Raw genomic sequence first — 19,027 nt, forward strand, 5'->3', positions numbered from 1 at the left:
TTAAAGGAGAAACAACTCCTTTCTTTGGCTCACAGATACCACGTCCTATGTGTAAAACAGTTTACCTATTGCAATGCTACTTTAAACACAGGTGTAGTAGGTATATCTAGCTCTCTAATGCTAGAGCCAGATGTCTGGGATCAAAGGCCGGTTCTTCCACTCACTAGCAACAATGGGCCAGTCTGCTTAGATTATTTATTTATTTATTTATTTATTTATTTATTGAATTTTTGAATTTTATTTTATTTATTTTTTATACAGCAAGTTCTTATTAGTTATCTATTTCATACGAATTAGTGTATATCAGTCTGCTTAGATTTTATGTGCCTCAGTTTTCTCAGGGATTTTAGAACAGTATCTTTATCACAGGGCTAATATGAAGATTAAATGATAAAGCACTTAGAAGAGTGTCTGGCACACTGTAAGTGCTCAAGAAATACTGGCAATGAGCTATGATCATTTGACTGCAGAAAAGCCTCTGCTGGGGGAAGTGGCAGGTACAATCAGCCCCATCTTGTATGTAGGACAGTGTGACTAAGCATGGACCGTCCCAGGGCTTGGACACGGCCAGAAACAGACAACAGAATGATCAAATTTAACTTGAGTGAGGTCACCACCCAGAACTAAGGATGATGCAAGTTTCTTCCCATCTCTAATATCGTATTTATCAGAATATAATGATTCAGTAATATCAAATTTGAAACACTTAACAGGCAGAACAAAAGCTAGCGGGAGAGCTGAAAGAATGGCAGGATCTCCAACAGTTGAGTGAAGAGATAGGAGAGAAGGCAGGTATCATCAATATGATTTTGCTTATGAGAATTTAAGTGAATCACCATTATTCCTAAGCAGTATTTTAAGATTCCTGACTTTGGGGTCAAAGTTAACTGGACTACTCTTTCTCAGAAATAGGGCTATATAGACCTTTATCACGACAGTTTGCTGAATTCCCTACAAGCAAAAACTTGCTTGGCAGGGGACATTAAAAACTAAGTCCAAATTCCATTTTGTTAACGTACAAATCGGAGTGTCTCTGACAGAGGCAGAGCTGGTAGAAGCTGGCTGTTAAATCTGCAGGGCGGCGTTTCCAGTATTAGCACAGGTTATTGGGGAGACTTATTTTGACGGTTAGATGGAATATTTTAAAATAACTGTATAAGGAATAAAGGTATAAAACTCAGAATTCCAGAGTCTACTTGGCCTAAAAAAGGTAAAGCAAAAGAACAGTGCCTTCAAAGTGCTGACCAGAAATGACAATACCCCAAATTTTATTCTTTCTTCCCTTAAGCACTGCCAACGGGGTCTAATTAAATAGACAAGACAGAAAACAACACCCCTGGCTCTCTAAGAGCCCAGTTTGCTCTGCTTGCTTTACTCTGAGCGGCCTTCTTAGAGCCTGGGAGGAGCTCCATGGGGGCGGGGTCCCCGGCTCGCCCGCCGCTACCGCTGCAGCACCACCACTTACCAGGAGAGGGCGGCTGGAGCTTGGGCTGCTTCTTGGTGTCTCCCGTGCTGAAGACTTCCGGCGGGGGCTCCTCCCCTCGCTCAGTCTTGCACTCAAAGGCAAACAGGTACTGAATATACTGCTTTTTCAGGGAGCTCGCTGCACTGCTTGAAGTGCCAACATTTAGGTTGGTTGCCAGCTCACGCCACTTCTTGTTTTTATTAACCTGGCAAAAAAAAAAAAAAAAAAAAAAGGCAGGATCATTGGTTTGCAGCAAAGTGGCTTGTTTAAAGCCAGGAGACAAAAAAAAAGCACTTAATGTCTTGGTTTACTTTTTTTTTTCTTCACTTGCCTCTTTTAACTAATGCTCATTACTCCCACTCAGTAGTGCATAGACAGCATTTACAGTTATAAAACCATTAAGGAACCTGCTGATAGCTACATAAAAAGCATTGCTTGTGGAGATTCTTCTGCCTGGTGCATCTCCTAATGCCTCACACTCTTCCAGAGCTGGTGCCGTCCGGGCCCAGCACTTTATCTCTGAGCAAAATGTACGCTCTCGCTCACACTCATCCCCATACCACCTCTTATCTTAAAAAAAAAAAAAAAGGGTGTCTAAAAACTAATATAAGAAGCAATAACAGAACTATTTTGCAATTTAAGTGTTTGAGCCTTAATATGAAAAACAATATCTTCTTCCAACAGCCGCAAGCTTCCGGAAAGATGAGCCTATAATTTCGGTCCGCGCCCAGCCTCTCACGAGGCTTTCTTGTGGTGTTGGGTGAATAAGGCCCCAACCAAATGACCCCAACTTAAAAGCCCGGCCGAAGCCAGCAGCCCTGTCTGAGCTGTGGAGCCACCAGGTCGCCGACATGGCAGCACCTGTGGGCTTGGGAAGGGCTGCACAGGACTACCCAGTGTTCCCACTCACACTTCGGATGGAGGGAACACAACTGCAAAAAGAGAAGAGAAAAAAGGAAGGAAATCCTCAAACGTTATAAAAGGATTTGAGGAATTATTTTAACCTTTTGATTCCCACATGGGAACACAGCTACATGACGTCGACACACGAAGGAAACGTGAATGCCTGCCAATACTTGGGGAATATTTTGCCTTTAGACGTTTCCTGTGTTAAGTAGCATAGGTTAAGGGGACAGTGAGTTTTAATGAAATGTTCAATTTTTGGATTCAGACTTTCTCACAAAGCTCTTCATGTCCATTTACTTAGTACTAAATGGTGCATGATAAACCACGGAATACTCTTGGGAATGCTTAATGCCATTTTTGTTACTTAACGCCAGGCTGCAACAAGCAGGCTTGCAATTGCTTCCCAAACAGTAAGCAGAGCGCTGCCTGATACACCCTGAATGAGCTGATCTATCTGTGGCTGCAGCACCTATTCCAACCACATCTGATGGCCACCAGGTAGAGCGCAAGACAGGGTGTGAGCAACAATGCTGCCAAGGAGCTCACCACTGTGAATCACTGCTACATTCAAGCAGCTTCATTAGCTAAGCCAGCAGAGTCCTGCTCACAGACCCAACCTGGGAATACACGCTACTGACAGAGTGAGGTGTCCAGACAATCCCTACGCTTCTGTGATGGGTGAAACCCGATTGTTTAGCGTCCTGGGGATTCTAAAAAAATCTGTCAGGGGGTCTAGGTGTAAAGAAAGAACGGTCAGGGGAGTCTACGTCCATAGGAGAAATGTCAGGGGTGTCTAGGTGCAGAGAGGAAAGGTTGGGGGGTCTATGCTCAGAAGGGAAAGGTCAGGGGTGTCCAGGGACAGATGGGAAAGGTCAGAGGGTTTAAGTGCAGGAGAGAGGTGCATATCCTGACCTCTCCCTTCACTGACCACCACTCACACCTGGTCTGCATCCTGTGATTTACCATCTGATCAGGCAGTCTGGAGTCAAGCTCTGATTGCTTCAGTTGTAGGCCTCAGGTCTCGGGTGGGAGGAGGCACCTCAGGGAGGGCTGAGAACAAAGGCCTCTCCTGCATCCCCAAGAGCTGTGTGGCACCGAGACCAGAGTGGGCCCTCAGTGATACCTGTGGATTAGATGACCTGCCTTCGGATAGTGAGGCCCTGCACCACCTGAGGCCCGAGCAGCTACTTGCATTGATCTGGGTGGGAGCCCAGGTACTGACAGGTTTTAAGTTCTCCCAGGTGATGCTAATGAACAGGTAGGTCTGAGAACTATGGGCAGATGAAAGGGCTTGCGTTTTGCTATCAGACAGACCTGGCCTCACCACCTAGCCTGAGAATCCCTGGGCCACAACATTGTACAGTCGGCCTTCCGTGTCCCTGGGTGATGCATTTGTGAATTCAGCCAACTTCAGATTCAAAGTATCAAAAAAAAAAAAAAAAAAGTCCAGACAGTTCCAAAAATCAAAACTTGCATTTGTACCGGCAACTATTTACGTAGCATTACATTTTTTTGGGATATTATAAGTAATCTAGAGATGATTTAAAGTATACGGGAGGTTGTGTGTAGGTTATATAAACAAGGGACTCGAGCTCTGAGGATTTTGGTATTCGTCGGGGTCCTGGAACCAATCCCCCATGGATCCCAAGGGACGACTGTACTTCATCTTGTTACGTCTCTTCTTCAGGGCTGACGACCTTGCATTTCACGGGTATTGAGAAAAAAAGTGACAAGAAAAAGCACAGTGCCCAGAACGCAGTGGGCACTCTCCCCTTAGGACACTTTCCCCCATTCTACTTCGGGACATGGACACACAAACCAGACCCAATGCTAAAAACTGGGCTGAGACAAGGGTGAGGAAAGTGTGGCCTCTAGGGTACAAAACTGAACGGGGAAGTGCAGGGGAGGCATCTGCACAACCCCAAAACGAGCGCCTCCTGGAATTCTGCACTCCGGGTGCCACTTGTGCCCATGCCAGTCCCAGCCCTGTGAAAAAGGGACAGCACTACTCTTCTTGCCGCCCAGGTATAGTGGACGTGGTCTTAGAAGTATGACTTAGTTTTCTTGCTAAATTGCTCTGGATAGAGGGAAACAGTGAACTTGATTTATATCTAATCTAGACAATTTAGTCATTTGCAAAACATTTTTATTTACTATGAAATTCTGACAGATTCAGTAGAATTCTGGAGCTGTCAGGGACCCGAAAGCAAAATCTAGCCCAAATGTCTCATCTTACAGATGAGGACTGAGATCCATAGAAATGACTGCGGTCACTCTGCGAGTGGGCAGCGGTCCAGGTCCCTGGCCCCAGCACTCTCCCCCTGCGGCACATGGACATGGATCCCGGTAAAGGCGACCTTCCCAGGGGCTTCGCTTTTTCTTTGTGAGGAAAAAATTCGAGTCTGTATATTCAAAGAATGCTGCTGTAAGAGCTTATCTATAGCATCTCCTCATTCATTCATTCATTCTCACCTGTGCCAAACCTCCAATCTCTTTAACGCAGACATAGAGTCGGAACAGGTCCAAGGGCTTCTTGCCCACCGCAGGCAGACTTGAGACCGGGGAGCCTCTCTCCTCCATGAAGGTGAGGTATCGGTCTACCCACAGCTTTCTCTCTGGCTCATTCCCCAATTCATACACCTTTGTGATCTTTTCCCCAGTGGTGGTGGATGAGCTGGACTTCTAGAGCCCAGAAGGAGCATTTGGAGATGGGGCATGGGTGGGCAGAGGGAAAGGGAAGAAGGTGAGAAAAAAGTAATGAGCTACCAAATACAAGAAGAGAAGAAATTTAAAAACTACTGCTATCACACAACAATTAGGAATGAAGGCTACTAGTTCAGGCACAAAGTATACATTGTCTTAATTAAGAATTTACTTCGACTTTAAACAAAGGGCCCAAACTCCCCCTTTTATATACTTGAAAAACAAAAAGAAAGGAACAGAAACCTTTTTTACTTTATCAATATAAGCGTTGAATCCCAGAAGGCAAGATTCCAATGACGCCTCGCGTCATTTTTAAAAACAAAAGGGTGCTAGCTCATTGAATGATCACAGTGAATTTAAAATTTCACATGTAATGTTATAGAGCCCTAAAAACCTACATGGACTCCTACATTTCCTTGTCAAAATATGGATGGCCAATGTGTGTCTTCCTTAAAACTAAATCATATGGAGGAAGAGCAAACACGTGGTACTTGCTGAAAAATATAAGGTAGGTCACATGTCACAGGACCCAGTGGTGTGTGGGCTCTACACTCGAGAGCTTTGTAAACTAATGGCCAGCTAAAGCTCTGGCATTCGCTCATAACGACCTGCTTTCCCGACTTAAGGTTTCTTGAACTTCTCTGCCAAGGTTAAGGGGCTGTTTAGTTATTTTAATACATTTCTTAAGCAACCATGTGTTAATCACAAAGACATGTGCTATTTCATACTCCCAGCATATCTATGGATAAATACACACGTTTACTTTCATGTGCCCATTTGGTTTATACTGATGCTCTAATTCTTGGTCTTTTATTTTTCTAACTATGTACTTGATTCTAAAATGTCAAAAGTTGCTGTTTCGTAAAAAGCCCAACTGTATATTTTTCCTTTCTTTTATGTCTCTGTATTTGTAACAATATTTGTGCACTTGTAATATCTGCAACTCTGGGATTATTGTGCAAAACCACTTGCAAAGTCTTGATAAGGATTTCCTTGGAATAATAATATACTTCATTTAGTCATGTTTATTTACTAGGTTGTCATTTGCAGTGTATAGCTCTTATTTTAGATGGAGTTTTTCTTAACTCTTTTTCATTATATTTAGCTCAAGATAATTTTAAACATACTGCTGAAATGGGGGCAGTGGTGGTGGTAGGGCCTGAGAAAGGATGCTTGAGAATGAAACTAATCAAGCTGGTGAGTGGCAGAGGTCCCTCCAATTAACATGTAATTTTCCCAAGCTGTTCTGGCTAAAATTTTAAGCCTTCAGCTTTAGAATTATTGAAGCACAAAATCTTTACATAAAATATATAAAACTGGGTAATACAGTTGATGTAAATAAAAAAAGTAGAGTGGTAGGATAAAAAAAATAATGTGATCTTTTAGAATTTAAACTGATGCTGAAGCTAAAGGGCAAGTCACGTAAAAGTTACTGTAGATGAGAACTTAAAGTGTGTATCCATGTTCCTATGTATGTCTGTAAACTCATGTACATACACGATTAGGGGACATACTCCATATCCAAATAAGTTTTTAAAATTTATTTACCATATTCTCACACCCAAGGAATATCTGACTAGGAAAAGAAACTGTTCTAACACATTTTACACCACGTTCTCATACTGGGAACGTTTCAGAAACTTTGTCATCGTTAATGAGGTAGTTATGAACAGGAGGTTTCCAAATCATCATTTTGAAACTTTGTCTTTATTGGGAGGTACACTGAAAACAATGGACCCAGTCCTTTTTTAAAAAAATAAAAATTTGAAAGAAGAACCAGAGGAAAAAACCATTATCACCTAAAATCAATTAAAACCACCACCATGAACCTCCCCCTTGCATTTCATCTGTGAAGAACTGAGAGGAGAAGTCCGAGATTCCATTTAAAAATAAGAGATATAAAATCAGTCGTTTCAGTTTACAATCACTTCTAGGTGCTCCGCCAACATCCCGAGTAAAAGATCCAGCTGCTGTTCCGGGCCAGGTCCTCTCTAAACCCAAACTGTGGAAGGGCTCCAGGAGAAAGTTAATCGTGACCCAAGCAGTGAGACTGTGAAGTGTTTGTTCCTATCTATGAAAGGAGCGGATTCTCGTAACCTGAAACCGGCCTAAAGTAATGATTTACTTAGCTTGACTATCCATATTTTAACTTTTCTTACCTTTCTTTGTTAAGTGAACTTAAGTTTAATTAACTTCTACATATCTCAATTTGTTCTCATAAAATTAGAAAACCTTAATGAAGATAACAGTCTTTAATAGAATTGTTTTACTTTTCGTAGTTTTTAGATCTTCAAAAATGCATTTTATGGTGCCATAATGTAAAAAAAATGCATCTGTATGAAAAGAAAGTGGTCAAGCCTCAGTTTTATGTTAGGTCCTAGAAGAGGCCTCCCCTGATGCCGGCTCCCTGGTCTGAATCATCATCGCAGGCTTTATTTGTCCTTGGCGGCACCTGGCCTCACAGTGCATAAAGGCCTATGTTTTGCGCGGGATTAGCTGTCTGCCCTCCACTCTCCTCACTAGACTTGACATTCCACGAGGCAGGAACTGGGTTGATCTTGAATCACCAACAGTGACAGCACACTGAAGGTACTCAGTACGTTATCTGTTCTGAGTGAATACTCAAATGAACAAGGTCTGAAAAGTCTAGCACCATCCAAGTAAGAATTAACAGCTGATTAAAATATTCTATAAACAGGCTTTCAGTGAGTGAAGTGCTAAGTGAATGTGGACACAATCTAATAAGACTGAAAGCTGAGAAGGGATTGGTGGGCAAGTAACATCTCCATTCCCAGCTTCCAGGGCTGCACAGTAGCCCATTCCCAAAGTTAGTATTTGGGTGCCCAAACAGAGAAAAAGGACATTAAGAGAAACAAAAGCCCTAGGAAATAAAGACTATACACTTTATCACTGATCAGGCTCAAAACATACTTTTTTTGTTCAGAGACGTTAATTATGATGTGACCTTTGGATAAATGTCATTTACACTCTACCCACTGACAATGGGCAAAAAAAACTAGCCCTGAAGAAAGCTGGTTAACTTTTTCAGGCCACTAGCACCACCTCATATTGCTTTGGTGTTGTAAAAATTGTATCCTACTGCATGAAACAGTCGTGGAGGCAAGGAAAAGAAATGGAGATAGCTGAAAAATTACAGCAAGACATTATTATGGTGCCACAAATGTTTTCCTTGCATATAACTTAATTAAGTCTATAAGTACACTTTTCCTCAAGTCTTTGAAGCAGATTTACATTTCAGCAGTCTTTACCATATGCCTGGTAATATGTGTATATGCATGTGTATGTGCAAATGTTTATTTTTATTCTAGAATGTTTTGTAACAAAACAGTGCTGGTCCATGGCACACTGTCAAAGCACAGAACATCTTTGCTATTTAGTCCATTTCAGGCCTGCTATTAGATAGGCTTTATTAGAAACACCGTTAGGAGCAATTTTAAGTACAAATTAAAGTTGTATCTCAGAAAGAGAAGTTAAATACTCTTCAGTATATATCGGCAGTGATTTGATAGCAGAGATAATCTTAGGGTCCTTCATAACAATCTCCTTTAGTTCCTTTCTTGAATGAGCATCTCATTAGAGGGTGGTGTTGTTTTTTCAATACAGAGCAATCTCTAACACCTCCCACTACCTCAAACCACATCTTCTGCTGTTCCCTTGCTCTAAGACTGGAGCCAGAAGTTTGCTTGTAAATTCTTAAACAAAAAAATGGTTATGGTACAGGGAGAGATAATGTATGTAGAAGTATTAATGAAATCAACAATTCAGTTTTCTTTTTTCTCGTATTTAAGTAGAAAGGAGGGTTTTGATAATAGTTTCCTACAGGACTTATTGGATAGAGATAATGTGACTAGGAACTTGAAACAAATATCTCAATCATTCTTTATAATTCAGAAATCAGCAAGATGGAAATTTTAAACCTATAATATGGTCTATTAGTAGTCTTTAATAAATTATTATTCTTAATTATTATCTTAAGGTTTTAAAGATATTCTCAACCTCTGAAATCTTCCCCTCTGAGCCAATAAACAAAATGTTTTTGAAAAGTTATAGCTGGGGTTCTACCTGTTAACTTGAGAGTATCACTGATTCAAAAACACTTTTTCTATGATTAAAACAAAACAAAACACCAAAGTAGATTATGGGACCGCCCCCCCCCGCCCCCCAATGTTGGCTGCCTTCTGAGACTCAAAGCAAATAACACAAAGATATCAGAATTAAGGAGCTGCACTCTCTCTTCCATTAGTTCTACTTAATCCATATTAGAAGCATTTTTCATTTCATCTCGGTTGTTGAAAAAGCGAAACATATGTCTACAAAGGAGGTAACAGCGAATATTGCCCTTTCTTCCTCTGAAAAGGAAAATGCTGGTTATACTAGAGCTCCACATGAATTTTACAAACATTTACTGGAACTACCAAGTCTTCAAACCTTCAGCTCTATCTGTTTAAACCAGCGAATGGATAATTAATAGCAGCCTCCTTTTGGGGTTTTGACTAGATTGCCAGATTCTGCAGTTAGAGTCTTCTTCCCTCCAACTTGCTTTTCCTGAGCTGTGCTCTTCAATACATTGTCTTGCAAAAATTAGCGCATTAATTAAGCCTGCTTGGCAAGTAATTGCATGTTAAGATTTTTTTTTTTTTTAAGATCTTTTGATTCCTTATATGAATGTAAAATAAAGGTTACTACAGTGCCATTCTTCTTCTTTTTTAATGGCACAGAATTAATTTCTTTAGTAGGAAAATAAAGGCCTAGCTCTTCAGACAGAAGAATATTAAGGCTAAAAAAATTCCCTTATATGCACATTTCCATTTTTGTTTTTTTAAATATCGTATGAAATCAACACTTAATTTCAAGATTATGAGCAGGCTTGTGCAGGATATAATTTTTCTATCTCAATTGATTCTAATGTAGGCACACATTAATCTAAGAGTAGCATTCCAAATATTCACATGCACTAACATTTCAACAACTTTTCTGTTCATTTCTGACAAGTACATTGAAACAAAGCCTGGCTGATGATATGCTAAACTGTGCCCAGAGTGTAATATTTATATTTTCAAGATAGGCAGTTTTGAAATAAGATGTTTCAGACATAATAGCCGATGAAAGATTTAGGCCAAAGGCCAAACTTATCATATACTCCATGGCTGCTATTAGTTCCCATGTAAATGGACAGTTAACTCATTTTAAAGATCTTCTATAAGCGCACAATGGATTAGACATTTAAACAAAGTCATTGTGTGAAGGAGTTTGGACCCAGTAACACAATCACATGCTTCGTATAGAGACGCTTCTTTATATCAGTGGTTTCATTACCAGCAATCAACTTATGTATGATGCATACAAACTTTACTCATTTTGTTACCACTATAAAGAAAACCCTTTCATGGATAAATTATGAAGAAAAAGTCTTATAAAACAAATAAATAAGCAAGCATTAAAATAGAATTAATTATCAAAAAACCCCAAAAAAACAAAAAAACAAAAAACCAGAGCCACTTACAGGGCTTGATGGAGTCTTTGGCCAGCCTGGGCTGCTAATGCTATCACTTTCATCTCCATGAAATGAGGAGATGCTAGCAGAGCTGGGGGACATTGGGGAAGGGACTGGCAGGTTACCGGGGGTTGGGGGCTGAGAAATACCCTGAGAGCTGTAGCTATCCTGTGGTAGAGGAATAAAAAAAAAAAAAAAATGACAAAGGTAGGGCAAACTTTATTTAAAATAACAAAAAGCACATCCAGTTTAACAGACTAATTTTTATATATAATAGATATATATATAAAGACATGTACAAACAAACACACAAAACCACACACACATATAAAAGTATTAAAACAACATTCTTAATTAGTATAACTTGGTAAGTTTGCTGGATGCTGGATAAGACCACTAAGCCACCATGCTTACTTCAAGCTTACATGGGATGCTAAGCATGGGTTACCCCTTATGAAAGAAAGAAAGGAAAAAAAAAAAAAAAAAAAAAGCTGTTCACCTTATTTATCAAATAAGGTAGGAAAGCAAAATATTAAGTATGTTGTTGTTGCTGAGGCGGCCAAAACAGGAAGCTATAAACTGAAGGCAGAGAAAATGGCTTCAAGTACCAACCAGGCAAGATCCCTTCCTTCTCCCCACCCCCGAAGCATTTCTCTGGGTGGGTCCTGTCCCTCCACCCCTCTCCCCCAGCCACGAGTTAAATGCCATAAGAACTAGTAACTTTCAGATCCACACCATGAGGGGGGCGGGGAAAGAAGACTGCAAACGTTTCGCACAAGATGGAGGCATGCGGAAGAGAAGAAACCAAATGAAAAAAAGTGAGGAGAGAGCCACACGGCAGCTGCAGCGAGCAGACCCCACACCGCGTGCAGGGGAGAGAGGAATACCTTCGACTTGCTCTCCGGCTGTGCAGTGCCTTCTTCTTTACCATCTGCTTTGAGAGGCAGGGGCAGTTTGGATTCACCAGGAGACATCATATCTGCAAGACCCATAGATGCTAATCGAAAACAGGAGAAAGAGTTTGGGATTATACATGTGATGTGTCAGGCTGTGCTCCCGCTAACACAAGCTACTGAGTGATGGGGCACCCGAATTTCCCTCCGAGGAAGGAAAGAAAAAAGGAGAAAGAAATTGTAACTCAGAGAATACTCATTTCTGAAATCTAAGTAGCATGACATTCTGGCAATCCTTTTTTATCTTAGGGGGAAAAAAAGCAATCATTTACTCAAGACCTAAGCCACCGAAAGTCAACTTTTATCAATATTAGTTTTTCAAAATTATTACAGCTTTAATAGAGTAGGTGCAAGTAGAAATATGCCCAATGTCTAAATTGCTCATGAGGGGTTCAAATGCTGGATATGTCTATTTTCACTGGTTGACTAGAGGATTTATTGCTTTCTTAACTTCCTAAATTCACATAATCCATAGTTTGTAAAATCATTTACCACTTTATATTGTTTCATTTGAAAATCGCATCTATTACATATGGCCTAGGCTACAATAATGGAAGATGGTTGTAACAGATGACTTCAAAAACAATAATCAAAAGTAATTTTTGAAGGAGAGGATTTCTAATTATTTTGCAATGGGGCTGGTTTCCTTTCATTCTGGTGCAGTGCATACATGGATCAGTCCTCAGCCTCAGCTCAAATGCCCAGGTTAGACACCCACACCAGCTCAAGCCAACCCTACGATCCCAGGCAAAACTCATTTTCTAGCTCCTGGCTCAGAAATTCAATCAAGTTCATTTAGGCTTTAGAATGAAAGGTTCACCAAAGAACAACGGATTTACAGGCATTTACTGCAAATACTACTAGTTATTTTCAAGTCAAGAATATGGATTTAGATTTCCTTTTAAAGGAAGAACAAGGCTACAGTAGGGAATCAGTGTAGATATCCAGGGAATAACAGCTGAATTTCTACAGAACCCCACTGTGCAAACCATCTGCACAGCACTGGGCTGTGAGTGTCACACCACACAGCTGTGTGAGGAGGCAGAGGGAGGAGAGGTGGAAGGAGAAAAGGGAGAGGGGAGAGAATCACGAGCCTTGTAAATGAGTGAAAAACCGAAAACATTCCCATTTCAAAATAAAATAAACCTCGAGGTTTTATGAACAGGACCCATTTTACATTCTGCAAATCAACGTGCTGGCCCAACCACGGCAGTACACATGCAGCATCATGTGCAAAAAAAAAAAAAAAAAAAAAAAAAAAAGCTTTAAAAAAAGGCTCCACAGATTGCCCACTACAAAATGATTATTGCACATATTCATGTATTACTATGTTTTAGAAAATAATTAGTTTTAATTACAGCAGTGAGAGAGTGAGCAGGGCTCTGGCGAATTAGCTGGCAAGCTTTGTGGTGCTAATTTGCTAATATCGTTAGCATCACTGCAGGTTGAGACCAGAGGTCCTGCCAAAAAAGCCTACCCAGGCACGTGTCTGTGAGTTTACATCAGCACACTCAATGATGCGCTCTGAAATGCCTGTATTTTCCATGGGCACATTGGCTTGTTTTTCAAAGCCCATTTGCAGCCCAGTCAGCCCTTGAAGTCATCACCACACACACAAATCATAATTGGGATGTTTTTCTTTTTTTTTTTTTTTTTCCAAATTACTTTCAATACTTAGACTTTAAGAACTGGAACAAAAAGCTTTTTCAAGTGATGCAGCTGCAGAGAAAAATCTATTGGGATCAGCTAAAAATGCTGTTATTTTTGTGAACGTGTGAAACCTCAAAAAAGCAGCTGAGAGATATTACACCAAGAAGACAGCCTCGTGCAAAGGAGTGGATTGCTTTCGTGCAGTTTTACCTCTTGCGTCTAGTGAGATAGGAATCAGTAAATCTATACATTAAGAAACCCCCTTTGTAGAAGAAGAGAAGGGGAAAGAAAGCAGGATGAGTACGGAAGGAGGGGCTTCCTTATGAAAGTCCACATGTCCTTGCCAGTTATTCCCCGAGTGGGTTCAAAGGGACGACAGCCACAATTCCAGAGAAAGTGGCAAAGCCATGGACACACGGCTTAAGTCCTGCTCCTCCTAAGGTTGTAACAGATAGTTTGGTAGCATTTATAATAAATTATGCCTGAATATTATTTTTGAAAAATAGTAATTTCTTTCTAATTCCTTCTTCATGCATTAAATGTGTTAATGTACATAAAAGGCGATTTTTTTTAGCATAAAGAACTAGGCCAATATTGTATTATGATAATTAATGACAATTTACAGTGATTTAAAAATCACACTTAAATGAATATAAGCATGTATATTGGTCTGAAATTCCCCAAACTTCTTCATTTTCTATTATATATTTTAAAATGGGCATTCAGGGTATGCAAACATATTTCGAAAATTACATTGCTGGGACTTCCCTGGTGGTGCAGTGGTTAAGAATCCGTCCGCCAATGCAGGGGACACGGGTTCGAGCCCTGGTCTGGGAAGATCCCACATGCTGCGGAGCAACTAAGCCCGTGCACCACAGCTACTGAGCCTGCGCTCTACAGCCCGTGCACCACAACTACTGAAGCCCGCGCGCCTAGAGCCCGTGCTCCGCAACAAGAGAAGCCACCGCAATGAGAAGCCCGCGCACCGCAACGAAGAGTAGCCCCTGCTTGCTGCAACTAGAGAAAGCCCGCGCGCAGCAACGAAGACCCAACGCAGCCAAAAATAAACAAACAAACAAATAAATAAAATTTAAAAATTACAATGCTATATTATTTTGAGAGATAAATAAGGATAGAATATAGAGTAATAGCTTTACTTAGTACTCCTGCCTTACGATGTAAATTTTATTTTACTAAACGGATCATAAGGTCTTTCCTTACTGTGGCTTTTACTATTCCTTTTGTTAAAATGCTTATTTTTGACTTCTTACCAGAATTCTCAGTGAATACTGCAAAGAGCCATATGCTTCCCAGGGCACTGTTACTCCAGGGGCACTATTTTTTTCTTCTTTCCCAGAAGAGAAAGACCACCAATATTATAAGGATTTGTTAAATCACGTCACTGTTCTTCCTCCTCTTGACATCAGTAATCCAGCGTGTAAAGTTCAGACATAAAAAGGGGCAGTAAAGAACCTCTGACTGCAGAAAGTGCTGTGTGAGTACTGCAAATACATTTCAAGTAGTAGCCTCTGGCTTTACCATTGGAATTTAAGAGCTAGAATGACTTCTTGGAGTAAGTGTGGGTCAAGGTCCTAAGGCGGTTATTCCACCTGGATTTAATATATTCAAAAAGAACATAAAGAACATATGGTGCAAGTAAAACGGATCTTAAAGTCCATTCCTACTCTCCCAGCTACCTTTACTTAGTCTCCCTGCAAGGCTGCAAAATCATTCCCAGAAGATGGTAAAATAGGACCGGAAACACACAAACAGATCTTTTCTGTTCATGGTAAATAATATACCATACTCTGTAAAATATTTTATTCCTTGTTTTTGAAAACACAAAGGGTCTATCTACGTGTATACATTTGTAGATAGTCACGACTATTTTTATACGTGGCAAATATATAAAGAATACTCTTAACACATACAAAGGGTATGAGAAAAGCTCAGGAGAAACATTTGTCTCTGGCTGGATCAGCAAGGCCTTGAAAGAATCCCCCGAAATTTCCCTATGCTGACATACCTCCAAGGGGAGAGTGCCTGGCCACAGTGGCATATGGTTGCTCATTTACTATCTGTAAGTTATTCAGATGGAAATGCCCTATACTTCGTACAGTGACTTCTGGTGAGGCAAACTTAGAATCACAGACGGTAGATATATTTTCTATCATTTAGATATCTTCTTGAAGGTGACAGTTTACGTGCAGATAAGTATACGACTAATTAATATTACAAAATGAAACATAAATAAGTACAATGTAACAACACAAGTATTATATAAGGGTATATTTAACGAGGTTATACATAATTTATAATTTTTCCCATAGTAATACATAATTCTAATCTTTTAGTCCAACTACATATTTTACAAAAGCTTCTTTAGAGGGAAACAATCCCCACTGCTCACCATCCCACTTCTCCCCACATCTGAAGTGAAGAAAGAGGTGCCACCTTCACAGTCACACTGACTCCATTTAAATAATTACTTGCTCACTGAGGCTTGTGACAACTTGTCACTACACAGGAGGACTGGTTTTGGCCCTGCACACTGTCTACAGCGCAACTGTCTGAACTCAGCGAAGGGGATGCTGGAATGCCGGCTGCACAAAGCTGCTAACTGAGGTGCACAAAACCCCACTGGCCATCACTTGTATTATCTGCACCTTCTCCAAAAGTGTCCTTTGTTGGAGAAAATGCTTTGCTGTTGTCACCGGTAATTTATCTCCATGGGCCCAAACCAAGTAATCTGAGGTGGTGATGATCCAAGCCATCTCTGGCCCATCTCTAGAAAAGTCAAGTGCACACCTTCAGACCAACACTCCTATCAGGAGCCACGCTGTCACATTCTGGGTTCCTTTGTCATTCCTGTTTCCCTCAGAGGTTGTAACACAGTTATAGCAGATTCACATGTATCTATCAATAGAGACACAGTAAATGCTAAATCATCAATATTCCTTGCATATGCTGGATGATTACTTTCTATCAGGTAGCATTTGACTTAATAAAGCTGGAATCAAATCACATAAATGGGTAGAGGAAAATTTGATAAATGTTTAAATTATTAAAAATTCAATACTTCAAAACGCACAATGCAGTAAAAAAAAAAGTATACTACTAGTAGCCCATACAAAAGACTGTGAGGATAAATGGCCTTTCATTGAACATTTCCTCTGTATGAAATAACAAATAGCTGAATTATCTGAATAATAATAATAAAAAGAAACCCTCTCTGTGAATCTCCATTAAATTGGTTATTCCTCAGGAATACATAAATCTTCTTAGGCAGGGCATCTATTTGTTGTTGGTTATTTTTTGTGGCTCTGGGGTCCAAAGGAAAAAAAGGGAAAAATGAGTATTGCTAATAGTGGGTGAAAATGTATTGTGTAGTTTCAATGCTCTGAAGTAATTTTATTTCAGCAAGCCAGACAAAACACATAATGTCATAACCCAAATACACCATTACCTCGGACAGTGCTGGGAAGGGAAAGGGAAGCTTCTAGCTAATAGTTCAAGCTTTTTATCTTTCATTTCAAATGTAAAAACATCCACCTCGGGGCTTCCCTGGTGGCGCGGTGGTTGAGAGTCTGCCTGCCAAAGCAGGGGACGCGGGTTCGAGTCCTGGTCTGGGAGGATCCCACATGCTGCAGAGCAACTAAGCCCGTGCGCCCCAGCTGCTGAGCCTGCACTCTAGAGCCCGCAAGCCACAACTGCTGAGCAAGTGAGCCACAACTGCTGGGTTCATGTGCCACAACTGCTGAGGCCCGCGTGCCTGGAGCCCGTGCTCTGCAACAGGGTTGGGATGGGGGGGGGGGGACACTGCAGTGAGAAGCCCGCGCACTGCAGCTGGGAGTGGCCCCCGCTCATCGCAGCTGGAGAAGCCCGCCCGCAGCAACGAAGACCCAATGCAGCCAAAAATAAATAAAATAAATAAATTTAAAACAACAAAAACAAAAACATCCACCTGCTGGGATGAATGCCTGTTTAACATCAGGAAGGGCTGTTGGATTTATTTATTTAAAAAGCTTCATTTTCACCAGTAGTTTCTATTTTTTTCTCTTCCATAAACTTTTAAAGAGAAGTAATCAGGGAATGGCACTATTAAATTAGACCCTAGAAACCAACAACCCTAGAAGCTCAGATGGGATGCAAGCCCAGCCTCTAGCTGTCTGTCCTTCCTGACAAAGAAACAACAGCTCCTGGGGCGTCTTTCAAAGATGGAGAGGTCAGAAAGGCAGCGAAAGGCAGAGGAAATGAAAAAAGGTAATAAGAGGGAGCCCAGCCTCTGACTCCACAGTGTTTTTCTAACACATCATAAAGCACTGCAGGACGCACAGCTGGCTATGCAAAGCTCTGTAGTAACTAAAGGAGGGAATCCTACCCAAAACGTCGGTGCCAGAAAAAGTTAACAGGTCAGGTGAAATACGTCATTGTTTTCTCATTTAAAGAGCAGTGCTCACCATCACTAGATAGGGGGCTTGTAAAGGGGTTCAGGACCTTGGGGGCCTAAGAACGTGGAACATTCGCACAGTGTTAGACATTTTTGTTATTTCCACAAACTGACAGCATACTCTTACTCCACTAATCAGATGGGATTTGGTTAAGAATGCAACTGTTGAGATCATAAAGTGTGCTGAAAAAATTAAACATCATGAAAAATTTAAAACAATTCATTTAAAAATGTATAATTTCTCAACAGAGACAGTCTATAAATAGCACCTATAAAAACAACTATTTTCATGTGTAAATTTAAAGGTGAGTTTCCTTAAATGAAAAAAAACTATTTCAAACACCCCCTTGTCCTGCCCTTCAATCATTTCCTCTGAAACATGAATTTTAAATGTTTATCTCTACCACTATCAAATGGAGACTACAGACTTTGTCATGGAACCTTCCAATACTCCTAATAATGCCCAAAGACAAAAACAGCTTAGTGTATATACTTTGCAAGCAATCTCCAATGACACTTGAAATATGTCGACATGTTACACAAACACAGAATGAATAAAAATAATTTACATAAAATGTAATGTAATCCTCAAGTCTTAATAGATTGAGCAAGTGTCCAAGCAGCAGAGAAGTAGTATGTTCCCCCTTTTCACCAAATGATCCGACTGCTTGGGTTGCTTTTATACTCTCAGGGGTACCAGCCTACGAGGAGAAGAGGGAAGGGGGAGGGCAGCCCTCAGAGGCACAGAGCTGCCAAGGTTACCTGTCGAGCTGTTCACCATGTTGGGCGTCAGGCTGTAGGGGGGCGCTTGGGTGTTCATCAGCCCAGAGCTGTTGTTCATGGGCTGGCTGTAGGGAGAGCTGGAAGCCATGAGTCCACTCTGATTCATGCCGGGAAAGCCGCCTTGCCTATATGAAGAGAAAGCACATGCATACGTATCCTGACCACGCACAGTAGCAGCAGTTTACCCCGGCAGTCATTTCTCATAATGGCAGTCATTTATGCAAGGGGTGGGGCCATTATTGTTCTTGTTCCCCTTAAAATAATTTATTTCTTGGACCGGGAGGCTGAACTCTACTGCTAAGTAATTATTTAATACACTATGTAAAAATTCCAAACAATGTAAGTTCCGCAGATAACCATGTCCGGTGTTCCAGGTTATAATTTATATAGAGGAATATAAGCAGGAAAAGGGGAACTTGAAATAAGAACAGGAATTACAAAAGCAAGCAAAATTAATTTCTAACATTTAAAAAGATTTGACTCTTTATTAACACTACTTAATAGCCTCACATCGAAAACCAAAAGTCGAGAAACAAAAAACGAATGGGCAGTGTGAAAATGTTGTTTAAAAACATTTTTCTTTGACCTAACTTTTCTGATAT

The 19,027-nt window shown here is 40.6% G+C and overlaps 1 protein-coding gene across 1 annotated transcript in view; it reads right to left on the reverse strand.

The window, feature by feature from the left end:
- ARID1B (AT-rich interaction domain 1B) overlaps window positions 1-19,027 on the reverse strand; it is a 405,190-nt gene that overhangs the window by 22,489 nt on the left and 363,674 nt on the right. Inside the window, 5 exon segments of the mRNA XM_061207638.1 lie at window positions 1,466-1,670; window positions 4,844-5,053; window positions 10,599-10,757; window positions 11,477-11,586; window positions 18,405-18,550. Coding sequence (XP_061063621.1) covers window positions 1,466-1,670; window positions 4,844-5,053; window positions 10,599-10,757; window positions 11,477-11,586; window positions 18,405-18,550 — 830 coding nt within the window.

Source organism: Eubalaena glacialis, chromosome 12 (genome assembly GCF_028564815.1).
Source record: "Eubalaena glacialis isolate mEubGla1 chromosome 12, mEubGla1.1.hap2.+ XY, whole genome shotgun sequence".
Classification (NCBI taxonomy): Eukaryota; Metazoa; Chordata; class Mammalia; order Artiodactyla; family Balaenidae; genus Eubalaena; species Eubalaena glacialis.